The sequence below is a fragment of the Spea bombifrons genome, chromosome 6 (assembly GCF_027358695.1).
Source record: "Spea bombifrons isolate aSpeBom1 chromosome 6, aSpeBom1.2.pri, whole genome shotgun sequence".
Taxonomy (NCBI): Eukaryota; Metazoa; Chordata; class Amphibia; order Anura; family Pelobatidae; genus Spea; species Spea bombifrons.
In genome coordinates, this window is record NC_071092.1 from 15,139,575 (window position 1) to 15,155,473 (window position 15,899).

The 15,899-nt window shown below is 41.9% G+C and overlaps 1 protein-coding gene across 1 annotated transcript in view; it reads right to left on the reverse strand.

Moving 5' to 3' along the window:
• LOC128500531 (L-selectin-like) overlaps positions 1-15,899 on the reverse strand; it is a 49,755-nt gene that overhangs the window by 11,990 nt on the left and 21,866 nt on the right. The window contains exons 4-5 of the mRNA XM_053469700.1: positions 4,702-4,809; positions 3,280-3,465 (exon numbers count right to left, since the gene is read on the reverse strand). Of these exons, the coding sequence (XP_053325675.1) occupies positions 3,280-3,465; positions 4,702-4,809 (294 nt within the window). The remainder of the gene's footprint in view (positions 1-3,279; positions 3,466-4,701; positions 4,810-15,899) is intronic.

Below are 15,899 nucleotides of genomic sequence, written 5' to 3' on the forward strand. Positions count from 1 at the left end.
TATGTAGGGTCTCAGATACACACTGAAGCTGATATAGTAGTCGTATTTGCAAAAATCTCTTCAAGATCAGTGCGTCAGAGTATAAAGAGTATATGGAACAGAAAAATAACGTATATGTATGAGTCCTGAGATGTTATTCTTCCAAATAGTGGAGTCTTATATACCAAAAAAAAAAAGAAATAATGTTCAAATTTTACTCACTATTGCTTCACAAGTCCATTTGAGAATGGAATTTCTCCACTCTGCACTTACTTATTTCTTTGTTTTCCCTAATGCAGTTAACAGGTAATACTTCAGTTTTTCATTTTTAATCTCTTTTTTTCCTCTTTTTTGCAATTTCCTCTTCTCCTCTTCCCTTTTTTTCTCTGTTTCTCTCCTTTCACCTTATAAACCGTTTACGTCTGTTTTTCTTATCTGTCCTTTTGCTATCCTTTTACCAAAAGATTCGGCAAACTTTTTTCTTTTTTCCCTTCTTTTTTTTTTTTTTCGCTCTTCTTTTCTTTCTCTATGCTCTCACTCCCCTCTCTTCCTTCCCCTCTCGGCGTGCATATCTCTGCAGCAGACAGTTTTGAGAGAAACCTCCGTAGCCACCCGCACCGCCAAAATACACCGGCAACTAACTCCGCCTACACCCAGCTCGGGCTTCGTGTTGCAAAACGCGGGCTCGTTACTTCGTGTTGCAGAACGCAGGCTCGTTACTTAACCGCCCTTAGTATATAGCTAGTGCGGGACTAGCACACGAAGGGAGAGGAGAGAATGAGGCCATCGCCGCTCAGAAGATCTCCGGAGCCTCACGCCATTCGCAGCGTTCGCGCCATTCCTCACCCCACGTCGCTCAACCACGCCTCCAAAACGTGCGTCCTACATCACACGCGTCACCAGACAATCAACATTTAAAAAGAGGAGGGGACAAGCATTAGACAAATAGTGTGCTGATGACATATGTCAATTGGCATCAGTAGCGACCACAGACCAATGGTAGTGTAAGACAGTTAGTGATAGTGACAGTATTCAGCTGAAATTAAAGTTTATCTATCTACCACACTACAAGCGTCAAAACAAGTAGTGTAGTGCAGGAAATTTACTGGGGTGGGTTGGAGAAGCTTTATAACTATAGTTTTTTTTATTGATTTACTGGGACTGCAGCAGAAGGGATTTCCCTCTTTTATGTAATCATTGATTCATTTTGGGGTAATTTTCAATGTAAACATGTATTTAGGAGCCAATTTGTTAAATTTGTCCTTACTAATTAGTAATACACCACCAGTAAAACATTTTATAAATCTTTAATACTGGTGAAAATTAGGACAGGACAGGGGAGTGTGCAGTGTGCACAGTGTGTATTAGTTTTTGATTTACTGTTTCAAAATTGGGTTTATGTTGCATGTTTACACTACCAGCGAAACCTCTTAATTTTGGACATAAAAGTAATAATTCAGAAAACTTTGGAGACAATTAGGCAGGCCAGAAGACTGTGCATGGGTGTAGCGTGTTGTATTTCTTAATATACTGTTCCTGAATTGGGTTTAACACAGTTGCATGTTTAAGCTTCCAACAAAATTAGTTTTTAGACAACACAAAATAATAAATTATTAGTATTTAAGACAAATTAAGCAGGGCAGGATACATTGTTTCTGAATTGGGTTTAAACCCTTAAGGACAAGCTATTTTATTTTCTTTTTGTACCCTTCGTGACCAAGGCTGTTTTGACATTTTTGCGGAGCTCGATTTGAGCTGTAATTTTCTTCTTTCCCATTTAGTGTATCTATGCAAGGTATACATTGTTTTTTTCAGGACAAGAAGGTATCTTTAGATATCATTATTTTGATCATATCTAATCTAATTTACATCTAATTTACAATAAGAAAAATAATAAGATATGGTGTGGTGGGTGCAACAGAGAAATTGCTCCCCTCGACATACACTGAGGCGGGAAGAGGCAGGGTCAAACAATGTCATGCTACGTGACCCCGCTGGGCTAGTGAGGCAGCTCGCAGGGCTGCCTTCAATAAGGAACAGGAGAGGGAATGAGAGAATATTCTAGAGTTGTTTTTCTTGTATTATAGAGCTCAACACTGCCTGTCAACTTCTTCCACTTGTTTAAATCCGTATTAAGTTGTCCTCAAGATATTTTTAGGAGCCATCTACCTCTGAAGTACTAAAGTAAAATAAAACTTGTTTCTTTCCCTCAATTAAAATGCTCCATTAAAACGTCATTACCTTTATTGTTTATAATTGAATGATATTGAGAAAACCAGACATAGATAGATAGATAGATAGATAGATAGATAGATAGATAGATAGATAGATAAACTAAAAAGTGACAGGATCATAATACATATACCAAGTAAGCAACATGAACCCTTCTACATATTTCTTAAATCAAGTACTGTAAGCAAGGACATATAATAAAGTGGCAATAGCTGATTCTATTCTTGATCTGCTTGGTTCTACTTACTGGACATCATCAGTTGAGTACTTCCAGTTTAACGATATCACTGATCACAAACGTTAAACAATGGAATAAAAAAAGAATACCCGGAAATGGGAAGCAGATGTTTGTTGAAATTTGCCATGTACAAAATGCCAAGTGTTTTTATATAGATGCCAATGCTAATTAGCCATTTAAATTCCCGTAAGTAAATAACTTATCTTTTATGCAAGGAAAAGGAAATTTTTTCCACTAAACATACTAAGGCATGCATCCAGTATGCCATGTTTTAGGGATACTGTAAAGGCCTAAAGTTTGCCCATATTCCATCTCATTTGATCGAGCGTTATTCACTTTCAATTAATTTGCCATTATATTATTATTATCTTTTATTTATATAGCGCCAACAATTCACACAGTGCTTCTTACAATACATATGTTCAAGGGGTATGACAAGACTAGAACTTAGACAAACTGATACATTATGTGGAGAGAGCCCTGCTTAGAATCATTGTAATTTATTCCTATGCCTCCAAAAGTATGTATATATGTATGTATTTATAAATTATGTTCAACTACACTCATCAGTGATATAGTTATTTCAGAAATATTAGAATATTAACATAAAATGTCAACTGCACACTTTTCCCAGGCCAAAACCTTTGCACAATAGTTCTTTCTTGAATTCAACCCCAAGAAGATACTTTAATCCTACCCCCCTTAATACACATGCATCTACCATATGCACTTGGTGCCGAAAATACTATTTAACAAATTATATAGTCCTGGAAACAGAGCTTTAAATTGCATTTATATTTGTTTATGCCTTGGTGGAAATTTTGACCTACCTTTGCACTGGGGAGATGGAGAGCTCCATATGCCAGAAGACAAGCATTCCGTTTTGTTAGCTCCATCTAGTACAAATCCTTCAATGCAACTAAAGCTGCATGATGATAGAAAGCTGAAGTCTGCCCATGTATGTGAACAGCTGATAAATCCAAAGGGTTGATCTGTTAGAGTTGGACACTTTACCACTAAAATTGAAAAAAGTATATTGTGTATAAAATGAGTAATGTGCTGACAATTCTAGGTTATGGCTTGTATATCCTAAGTCACTAACTGTAAGTCACTAACTTTCTCACAGTAGACCACATCCCCCATGCAACTTGATGACCATGACCTAGCCTTCTCTATCTTTTTATGGTCTCAGTTCATTCTCTCAATCAGACTACCACCTCCTAACCTGCAGCCTTGCCATTCTCCCCACTCCTTCTTTACTAAAAAAAAAATTACGCTACACACTTTAAGAAACCCAGTGACTAACCTTTTACACTTAAAATACATCTGTCTCTCCTTTCCAACACCTCTACTGCCTGCTTAACTCAGCTGTAGACGAGGTTGTTACTGCTATTGACATGGAACTCAACACTAACCTGCTTCCTCCAAAAGTGATCTCAGGACTTTCAAATTCATGCTGGGTTCTTACACACCCTCCCTCCACCTCCACAAACAAACTTACCTTGTTTAATGATTCTCTTCCTTTTCTTACAATGCTTAACTTTTTTTTAAAAAATTGTAACACTCTTCTCCATCGCCAAGCATCTCCCTTCCAATTCTAATAACCACCCTCAACTGCTTCAGTCCTGTCACCCCTAAGAAGGTTTCTGATTTTCTTATCACCTGCCTTCTTGACCAGTATTCTTACATCTATCTTAACTCATCTTTCTAAACAATCTCTTTTTACAGTTCCACCCATTTCAAAGAAGCTTTTTCATAGATGCCACATCCCTACCTAACGCACACCTATTTTCGCTGTCGCCTCCAAACTACAGGAACATTTAAGCTACAATTATCGTATTGTCTTTTCTCTGACTCTCTACTTGACCCAATCCAATCTAATATCCAAACAAAACACTATTAAAGAGTCCAATATTTTTAACAATCTCCACACTTCTTAAACAGAAAGTCACTTATTTTTATCCTCTTGAACCTCTCTGCAGCCTTTGGCACTGTTAACAAACCCTTTCATTCTTGCATCCACAACATAGCTCAGAGAAGCATACAACCTGCCGCTCCTAATACCTGAAAACCTGAATCCTAAATAAACCATCTGTTCACCCCATCCTCAACCAAGCAATCTACCTTATTTCTTTCTGTATCACTCCCCCTCAACCTCCTAAGATTGTTTTAACACAAGTGTTTCTTAATTTTCTTAATGTGTTGATAATGTGTTCCACGTCAATTCATACAGTAGTTTTTTTTTTACTTACCATACTGGCAATTGGTACCAAAAAATCCTTCATCACAGCTACAAGTGTAATTATTAATTGTCTCAATGCATTCTCCATGGCCACCGCATAAAAATTCATTGCATGAAGCTGTTTAAGAAAAAATGGCTTTTAAAGACATCTGTTACATAAAAATTGTAATCAGAAACAAGAAGGCTCAACTTGTAAATTCCAGTGTTAGCTAAACAAAAACAAAAAGAAACATACGAAAGTAATGCCTTTCAATTCAGTATGTAATACCTATTGTGGAAATCCAAGCGTCACTTTTAGGACAGAATGGTCCCAAATGTGTTCAACACGTTCCAATGTCGGGCTCTGGCAACCTATCTGGGAGAAGATGCCAGATCCCAATGACAAAATGCTTTGAGGGTGCTCAGAGGTGGGCTGGCCTGAGCTGGTATAAAATTCTTCACAAAGAATTCAGAAAGTGGACTGAGCCATTCAAGGAGGCAGGAATATAGCAGGTTAACATAACATGATGTTAAAGAAAGAATAAGCACTGGAAGGGTGAAATCTCAGGAAGGGCTCCGACAGGGCACACAAGGATGTCTCTAAGGGATCAATAGGTGAACATTGCAATTGGTGGGAATTCAATGAATTTATAAGGGGTGGGATTAGGTCTCTATAAATCGTGTATTAGGTCATCTTACCTTATGGAGGCTTTATTCGCTGAATTGTGTTCCATGGCAGCTAAGAGGGGTAATTACTGCTCTCTGTGGTGGCAGGTCTGACAGTGCCTGGGGGCGCATTGCTTCCCCACCTGCCCATCTAAATCTTTATCCTGTAGGGCGTGCAAGCAGCAGGTGGAGCACAGCATTATAGGGAGGATTAGACAAGAGGTCTACAGGGAGCTGTTTGTGAAAACCTTGCCTGCTCATTGACATTGCGGACACCATGAAGACACAGGAAGGGCAGAATCGGGCTGAGTTTTGGCCTTAGTAAGGGCAAACTTCGGTTTTCTGCGTCAGAGGGCACCGGGCTCTGCCAGTGAGTGGGGGTGACTTTGCATCACCTGTGCTGGCTTGGGAGAATACCAGGCACAGTGGAAGCCCCTACCATGGCTAGGGGGAGGAACTGGACTCCCGGCAGGTGATCACAATACCAGTGTGGCAGGAGAAGTCCGTAAAGGCAAGACAGCCATGCCAGGATGCAGTGTGCAGTGAAGACATTAGTCCAGGATACCAAGTAGGTAAGGGTCCCCTTAGGGCAGGCATGTCCAAAGTCCGGCCCGCGTTCCGGACTGATACGGCCCCCCAAGTGAGCCACAGGACTTGGCGTCATCAGCCGGCGCAGGGAGAAAGAAAACGCGAGATTTGGGCTTTCCTTCTCCCTGCGCCGGCACACACAGCCACAAGGGCAAATGATGAAGAAATTGTGTAGAGGAGGGTTAGATTTGAAATCTAACCCTCCTCTACACAATTTCTTCATCAGATGCCCTTGTGGCTGTGTGTGCCGGCGCAGGGAGAAGGAAAGCCCAAATCTTGCAATCTCGGACGTCGCTAGATTTGGGCTTTCCTTCTCCCTGCGCCGGCACACACAGCCACAAGGGCATCTGATGAAGAAATTGTAGGCAGTGGCGGAACTACCGGGGTCGCGACTGCAACCGGGCCCTGGAGTTCTGCCAGTCAGGGGGGCCCAAGGGGTGCCGAGCGGTTGCTGAAAACGACCGCTCGGCACCTCTTGGGCCCCCCTGACTGACAGAAATCCAGGACTCCTCTGCTCGCCGCCGCCACTGCTGCCTGCCTCTGCGCTGCCCAAAGTGCAGTGTTGGAAGCGTGAGGCGTTTGTCTCGGGTGCCGGCGCTTCATGCTGAGCGCCGGCACCCGAGACAAACGCCTCACGCTCCCATCACAGGAGTTGACGGTAAGTGACCTACAAAGGGGAGTAGGGAGGGAGTGGGTAGATCGTGAGAAGGGGGGAGGGAGAGGGTAGATCGTTAGAAGGGGGGTAGGGAGGGAGAGGGTAGGGAGGGAGAGGGGAGATTGTGAGAAGGAGGAGTAGGGAGGAAGAGGGGAGATTGTGAGAAGGAGGGGTAGGGAGGAAGAGGGGAGATTGTGAGAAGGGGGTAGGGAGGGAGAGGGGAGATTGTGAGAAGGGGGTAGGGAGGGAGAGGGGAGATTGTGAGAAGGGGGGTAGGGAGGGAGAGGGGAGATTGTGAGAAGGGGGGAGGGAGAGGGGAGATTGTAAGAAGGGGGGTAGGGAGGGAGAGGGGAGATTGTGAGAAGGGGGGTAGGGAGGGAGAGGGGGAGATTGTGAGAAGGGGGTAGGGAGGGAGAGGGGAGATTGTGAGAAGGGGGTAGGGAGGGAGAGGGGAGATTGTGAGAAGGGGGGTAGGGAGGGAGAGGGGAGATTGTGAGAAGGGGGGGTAGGGAGGGAGAGGGGAGATTGTGAGAAGGGGGGTAGGGAGGGAGAGGGGAGATTGTGAGAAGGGGGGTAGGAAGGGAGAGGGGAGATTGTAAGAAGGGGGGTAGGGAGGGGAGATAGTGAGAAAGGGATAGATGTGGTATGCCGTTTTCAATAAACTTTGCATAAAATAGTTAATTTGCATTTAATTTTAATGGTTCAGAAAATGTCAGGCAAAATGGTCGGCCCTCGCACATGTTCACTTCATCAAATCTGGCACTCTTCGAAAAAAGTTTGGACATGCCTGCCTTAGGGAGTAATTTATAATTTTCTATCTGTATGATGCAGGGTTCTGGGGCTGGGAGTGTTCTGAGTGAGAGTTCGGCTATCCGTGAGGGTGTGATGACGAGTGTGCAGACCCTGCATTGCCTCATTTTATGGACATCTTCAGGGGTTTAATAAACTGTTTTGTTCCCTTCCTGTTCTCACCTTATTAAGACACTTGGTTGAGGGTAGTGCCAGTAGTTGATAAATGTAGGTTCGAGCAAGGAGTTAAAGGTCCGTGCAAACGACCAATAGAGTCGCTCATACAGACCTTTAACTCCGGACAGCGGAACTTGGCCTGGGGAGAACTCCCCGCTCCAAGAGTTAAAGGTCCATACGAGCGACCCATGCTCTCACCCGGCCGAGTTTCGGCAGCAGGATTTTAAAAGTCTGTACAAGCTACTCTGTGGTCGCCAGCAGGGGGCTTTTCTGCCATCAACCATCTTTTGGAGGAGATAGTGTCACTAATTTGTATTCTGCTCCTTTTGGCCAGTTAACCTAGGAAAACATCAGTCGTGGCATCCAATCGATGCATTTGAGATGAAACTGGGCTCTAACTGTTCTTACAGGCAATGTGAGATTTTGTACTGGCATGGAGCATGCCAATAAGTCAAATTATCTTTGTTGTCTACCTAATTTGTAATAATTTATATAGTTTCATGGGAATCGTTTAAGTGGAATAAATTTAGGCTTCTATCGTGCCTCAAATGAGACATGGACCTAGTACAATGAAAATTTTCAAAGAAAAAACAATCCAAAAAGCATGCATGCCCATGTGTGTGTAGGAAGTAACTGTACTCAGGAAAGAAATCCCAGGGGAACCTACACAATTTTACTGAAATGTTTGGCGCAAATTTGCAATAAAATGGGGGTATACATCTTTCCTATTTAGCATTGTAGCTACCAAAATAGAAAAAAATACAAGGCATAGGTGAAACCATGAAAAATATTTAAAAAAAAAAAAAAAGAGCATACGAAATAATCTGTGTGTGAAATATGTATTATAGCAAAAGTACTGAAAAACCTTCAGTCCTTAACTGTAAAAATAAAATAAACTACTTTAGTTCGTAAAAGATAAATAATGCTTAAACTGTTCGCTACTCTATGATTGTACCGGTAAGTCTATAAAAACTTACTTTTCATGTGTTTTTGGTATTAAATCCCCAGTAGAAAATTAGTCTTTTAATGAAAAAAAAATCTACATTCCTGTTTATACTTACTTAAACCTATCCTCATTTAAAATGTTAGTGTGGTTGTGGTATACTATTGGGCTATATCTGTTTATAATACTATAAAGCACTAAATACATATATTAGCACCGCATAAATAAAAATATACATTCAAATAATCCTGTTTTGCTAAAGCTAATTAAACTAAGCAGAGAAGTGACTATGATGTATACTTTAGGCAAGGAAATGTGTTCCTGGAGTTTCACTTTAAGTTCATTGGAAACAAATAGATACAATGCTACATTCAGAAGGAAACGGAAGAGGGCAACAGTGATCTGTAGCTGTTCAATCTAAAGTAAAGTTATAGTCACAAAATAAACTCAGGAAAATAAAAAAATATGTACATGGAAGACAATGTCAAACGCCAGAGAAACCTCCAGATTTAAATTTTGCACATTTTTCTTTAGGGAACTGTTACATTAGAGTTGTCTATTGTTCCAAGGGTTGCTGCAAGCTATAGTGGAATCAGGTAACAGGGTGAGAAGAAGGGAGTTGTGGCCTGTGTGTGTGTTAGGTAGGTTTTATAAGACGTATGGGTATACTGCAAAAAAGTATGTATGATTAGTTCCAGTACCCAATATTACAGAGAAATGTCCCTACCTGGTGGCATAGTGTCCCTGGTATTTCTTTTTCTTTTTTTGTAAAGAAACATAAAAAAAAAATGACAGCATATAAAACCCTTTCAGCCCATCTAGTCTGCCTGTTTTTATCTGTTAAAGATTCATGCATTAATCTGTCATATGCCTATCCAAATCATGTTTAAATTCCTTTGCTGTATTAGTCTCTACCACTTCTGCTAAGGGCTGTTCCACCAACTTCTCAGTAAAGTACAGTGGATATACAAAGTCTACACACCCCTGTTAAAATGCCAGGTTCTTGTGATGTTAAAGAATGAGATAAAGATAAATTATGATTTTTCCACCTTTAACCCCTTAATGACAATCCACATACATGTACAGGGTGATGATGCAATGTGTTAGTGAAATTGCCCGTACATGGTAGCATTATTTGCCGTTGATGGCGACGTTTTTGCTGTGATCAGCAGCATTGCGGTTTTTAAAAAAGGGGGTTTTTATGAGCAAGTCCTACAATTAGCGCTATATCTTCCCAAAAAATTCCGGCATGGAAAGAGTTAAAATATTGGCAATATAAATGTGTGCCTAGTTTTAAAAAATGTATGATTTGATGGGGTAAATTGAATCGGCCGGCTTCAAAGATGTCCCAAATATGGGACATGGGCACAGACTGACCAGATGTCTAAATGGCAAAAACACACCTCACAAAGGTGGTCTTTTACCTCCCAAATAACCCATCAAACCCATGCATGTGGGGTATCACTGCATTCAGGAGATGTTGCTGAACACATATTGGGGTGTTGTTTGACAGGGACATTTACCAGGAGCGGTAAACCAGGTATACCTGGAGTACAACGTCTGTGAAAAAAATACCAAAAAATGTGACTACTATAAAGTTTGACAAAGGCTAGTGGTAGCCTGGTTGCATTGGTGTGCACACCCTCTTATAACTGGGGTTGTGGCTTTGTTCAGTATTAACTAATCACATTCAAACTCATGTTAAAAATAGTCATTACACTCCTGCCATCATTTTAAGTGACTCTGATTAATCACAAATAACGTTCAGCTGTTTTAGTAGGATTTACCTGACATTTGCTTAGTTGCGTCTTAGAGTAAAAGCCATGGTCCGTAGAGTGCTTCCAAAGCATCAGAGGGATCTCATTGTTGCAAGATATCAGTCAGGAGAAAAGTACAAAAGAACTTCCAATGCATTAGATATACCATGGAACAAAGCGAAGACAGTCATCATCAAGTGGAGAAAATATGGCACAACAGAGACATTACTGGACGTCTCTCCATAATTTATGAAAAGACGAGAAGAAACAGGTCAGGGAGGCTTACATGAGGCCTACTGCAACATTAAAAGAACTGCAGGAATTTCTGGCTGTGTGCTACATGTGACAACAATCTCCCGTATTCTTCATATAAATGGTCTATGGGGTAGGGTGGCAAGGTGGAAGCCTATTCTTACAAAGAAAAACATCCAAACTTGGCTAAAGTTTGCAAAAACAAACATCAAGTCCCCCAAAAGCACGTGGGAATGGTATGATAAAAACCAAGGGTGAACTTTTTGGCCATTATTCCAAAAGGTATGTTTGGCGCAAAAACAACACTGCACATCACCCAAAGAACACCATACCCACAGTGAAGCATGGTGGTGGCAGCATCATGCGTTGGGGCTGTTTTTCTTCATTGTGAATAATTCCAAATACCAGGCAATTTTGGCACAAACCCTTCAGGCATCTGAAGATGAAGAGGACGTTCGCCATTCAGCAAGACAACGACCCAAAGCACACATCCAAATCCACAAAAGCATGGCTTCACCAGAAGAAGATTAACGTTTTGGAATGGTCCAGCCAGAGCCCAGACCTGAAGAAGAGTGGGCAAATATTGCCACATCAAGATGTGCCGTGCTAATAGACTCCTACCCAAAAAGACTGATTGCTGTAATTAAATCAAAAGGTGCTTCAAAAAAGTATTAGTTTAAGGATGTGCACACTTATGCAACCAGGTTATTGTGAGTTTTTATTTATTTTCCCCCCTCAAAGATTTCAGTTTGTTTTGCAATTGAATTGTTCACATTATAGGTCTCATTAAAGGTGGAAAAAGTTCTGACATGATTTATCTTTGTCTCATTCTTTAACATCACAAGAACCTGGCAGGGGTGTGTAGACTTATATCCACTGTAAATACTCCTAACATTAAGTAAAACGTTCTTACATTAAATGCAAGGGGCACAGAGAGAAATTGGCAGAAAGAGTATTAAACACAGACAGGACTGAGGACAAATTTCAATTCCAAACGAAAAAAAAAATCTTCAGATTTGAATCCGAAGTGAAAGGTTTGGGAACTAAGTTTGTTGACCGAAAACAAATGGGCCAAAACCAAAACATTTATCAAAAATTATTTTGGTCATTGTACACAAGTCTATTATACTCCCTTCTACTTATATTATCATTATTTCTCCTTTACATTTTTATTGTTCACCACTTTATCATTTTCAATTCTTTACACTCTGTAATTATACTCTTATTTGTTTTTCTCATGGCTTAAATTGATCATATCAATTTTGTCAGCCTGACGTCATCAAATAGCTATGGTAATTTCAAGTGTAATTTCCAATATATAAAAATCATTCACATGAAATTGTTTAAGAATTAAATAGTCAGTGAAGAAGTTTTTGTAGAACTGAAGTAAAAAAAACCAGGAAGTGGAATTTTGATGAATATCAGAAATTCTGTCATCATCTCACACTTGTTTTTCTAAGATAGCAAGAGATGTTTTTCTTTTTTTAACCTATTCTAAATCACGAAAGCCAAAAGATAAAAAGATAAACATACACATGATATTTTTAAAAGGGGTCAAAAATCAACATTTGATGTAGATAAACTCATCAGACTCTCCAGATGTTTTTTTTTTTTTTTAATTGAAAACCTGTTCCTAAGTACTAGTTTAATTGCCATCTACCAGTCAAACCTTTAAACAAAATGTTTTAATACTGTCAATTCAATGCTGAATAAAAATTATTGGTGACAAAATTTGGCTTTTACTGTGTGAAATTTCTGAGTAGGGGTATACCCTTTTAATTATATCTTGCATTTCACTGGCGAGTATATAAAACATTTGGAAATGTCCATGAGAACGAGTGATTCATGGGTTGGGCAGAGCTGGCAGCAGGCTTGCACAAAAAAGTAATAGTCAGGTGACATCTGGTATGCTAGTCCCAAGTAGGCAGAAGCCTTCTTGCTTGGAGTCAGAACTACCCTTACCACGAGTCACATGCAGCAGCCGCAGCTGTGCCCATACACATCCTCAAACTACTACTAGTGGCAACATTTTGTGCACTCCACATACCTAGGTAAGGCGCGGTTTTCGTCACAATTACAACCAAGGACTCACTGTGGGGTCAGGACACAGGGCGAAGATACCTTGCAAACAGTGCTACCACTACCATAAGCACTGGCAGCACTCCCCAGAGCAAAGATAAGGAACAAGGAGTGTTACTGTCAGATAATAGCAGCAGATCTCTTTTTGCCCCAGAAGATAGTGAGGAAGGAGAGGAAAGGTCTACTCTTGCAGCAGGAGTGAACCTTACTCTGTCTTCTGCATAGGTGGAAAAGTATATGGTCATCTTTGACTTGTATTTAGATTGAGTCAGACTTGAAGGAGCCAAGCGACACATATTCTAGTTTCTTTGTTGAATGGGTTCCTCCTTCCACTGTGCAGAAGCAGCAGCAACTTACCTATGCCATGGGTTCCCTGTCATGCACTGGGAGCACTAGCACCACCACAATCACAACCATCACAAACAACACTAATACCACAGCTACTTTGCCTGGTAGGCAACACCGTAGTAAAGCGTGGGAGCATTTTGGGACTGTGGGAGATGGGTGCAGTCCAATCTGCAAGTTGTGTTGTAAGGTAGTAAGCTGGGGTAAGGTGAAAGGACATCTCACTAATTCTAGGATGAATCAACACCTACATACACACCACAGTACAGCTTTGGAAACTGAAGGCATTGGAGACAACAGCAAACCCACAACAGCCACCACTAGCAGCAGTAGCAGCTACCAGAGCAAAGGGCGTGGTGATGCCTCAGCCTTCTCGATGGGGCACAGACATCTACTCCACCAGCCTACACTAGAACACTTTGGGGCTTTCCATTCAAAGGGCATGTCAAAGCAGCGGTCAGGGAGCTGCTAGAGGCCCTTGCTCCTCACTGCTTCCTCCCCTGTTGTAGTGTGATCCCTTTACTAGTCTTGTGTGTCATTGTCAAGGCTGAGCTATCCAAGGCAGCTGGACAAACCATCCACTTAACCTCCAACATATGGAGCACCACTAGTGCGGAGCATGCCTTTCTTTCACTGAGCCTGTCTGTGAAAGAAAGGCACACTGGTGGCTGCCCAAGTCTTTGGAGGACAAGGACAGGATCACTGTAGCCAGTGCAGGCAGAGGCACATGGGGTGAAAGGAGGGGTGGATCGGCAGCAGGGTTATAGAGCCTTCCTACTCCATGCTGAAGTTATGGGGGAGCCTCACGCATCAGCTTACATTTTAGCAGCTTATTGGAAGATGCAGTGGCGTAGCGGATTGGACTACAGGCATGTACAGTAGTACAAATGAGAATGGTGGTTACTGATGGGGGAGCAAACATGGTGAAAGAGGTTACAGATTGGGCAGCACATATACTTTACCTTGTTGTAAGGGTAATTATTTCAACTGACAGGCAGTTAGGCTTTTTAAACTGATTGAAAAGTGCTGTAAGATTGCCAGGCACTTCCACTGCCGTGTGAAGGCGACCAAGCAGCTGAGGAAGCAGCAGGAGAAGGCAGATCTACCCCACCACTGTTTATGTCAGGATTTAGTCACCTGCTGGAATTCCACCCTGGACATGAAGGAGCTTATCTTAGAGCAAGAGCAGGCTCTTGGGTGTCCAGCCCATTGGGCAGGTGGGGATACACATTCATGGGCCAGATGGTGGTGGTCCTGACGCCATTTAGAAATGTTACCAAGCCAGAGCATTGCCTTGTTGGGCCAGGTCACCCCCTTACTTACTTACCTTGAACAACACAGGCATAACGTGCTGGAACAAAATGAGGTCTTTCATTAAGCTCATGTCTAGCTTAATTGCAATTGTTAAGACAAGGTGTGAAACACTTGCATCCTATAGCAACCACCACTTGTGAGGTAGTCCTATATATTTATAACCCACATTGGAAACAAGCTGGCTTGGAAATGTATCTACAGTGGCCTCATCCCAATTGCACATATGATAGGAGTTTCACTGGAGTGAAACTGCAACACCATATGCCCTTTTACTCAGCAGGTAACTCTCCCATTATCCCACTTGTGCTAATCCTCAATATGGCCCTCTACTTGTTTCTACTCTCCTCCCTGCACCCTTATTCCTCATACAGATCTGATCTCCCTTTCCTCTTGACAACCCCTCCATAGTCCACATCTCACCTTCCATTCTGCACTCACCTCATCTCAATTTACATGCTCTTCTCTCCTTACTTCAAAGCACACTTATAACCGATCTTGGATGAAGTCAACCAGTTACTATAAATGTTTATTCCGCTTGTTGGTCTGTATCCTTCTTTCATGCTCTGGGGACATCAAATCCATCTCTGGATACACCATAGCAAGCTACCTCTGTCCCCGCACCTTTTGTACTAACACAAACAAACTCCAATCCCTCCAATCTCAAAATCAGTCCACTTTAACCCAAGCACCATTTTCTGTCTGTGTAAAACAAACTCACTGCTGTTCGTGACCTTTTCTAACCCACCAGTCTCCTTACACTCACTGGAATGTGGTTAAAACCCTCCAACACTACCTCTCTTGTTGCTCTTTCTTATGGTGGTCTACACTTTAGCCACACACCGAGACCTGAAGACGAACAGAGAAAGGGCGTTGACATTCCCCTCTCGCCTGCTGAACCTTTTAATGTCTGAAGCTTATTCCCTCTCTCTCCGTCTCGTTTTTTGAAGTATATTTTGTCTGTCTCTCCTCCCAAACGGCCGTGTTTGTTGCTGTGATCTACCGGCCCTGCTTCTCAATACTTTTTTCACTTTGCTGCATGGCTCTCTCACCTCCTTTCCTCCACCAAACTGCTGTCATTCTCCTTCTATCTCGGTCTCTTACAATGGACCACCTCCCCAAGCACAATTATGGCCTCCAAATTGACCTAGTGATCTTCCATCCATACTCAATATCTCAATTCTCCAACTTTACATTCTCTGTTTCACTGCAGTCTACTAACATTCAACCTTGCCATACATCCCACATTTCCTCTACCTAATTCCTCGACCTACCGAAACCTCTGACATTAACACCCCACAGCTCACAAGCATACTTCAGTCCCTTCTGCCATGCATTGCTACCTCCTCCTGCCCTGATGTTGTCACAGTTTAGTATAACCAAACACTAGCTTCAGTCCTAGATATGGTTGATTCTGTAACTGTGCACCCCCCCCCCAAGCCATCCACCTCAGCCATAGCAATGCACACGAACTTGTCCCCTCCACAAGTGTTCACATACCACTAAGCACCTATGGAGCCCTCCGTCTCTCTCTCATTTAATTAATCCCCTTCCTCCCCCATAACCCTAAACCACTGTTCTCCACTGTTAACTGCTTCAGTCCAGTCACCCCTACTGAATTTTCTGAGGTTCTCTCCTCATCCCACCTTACCACCTGCTCCTATCAC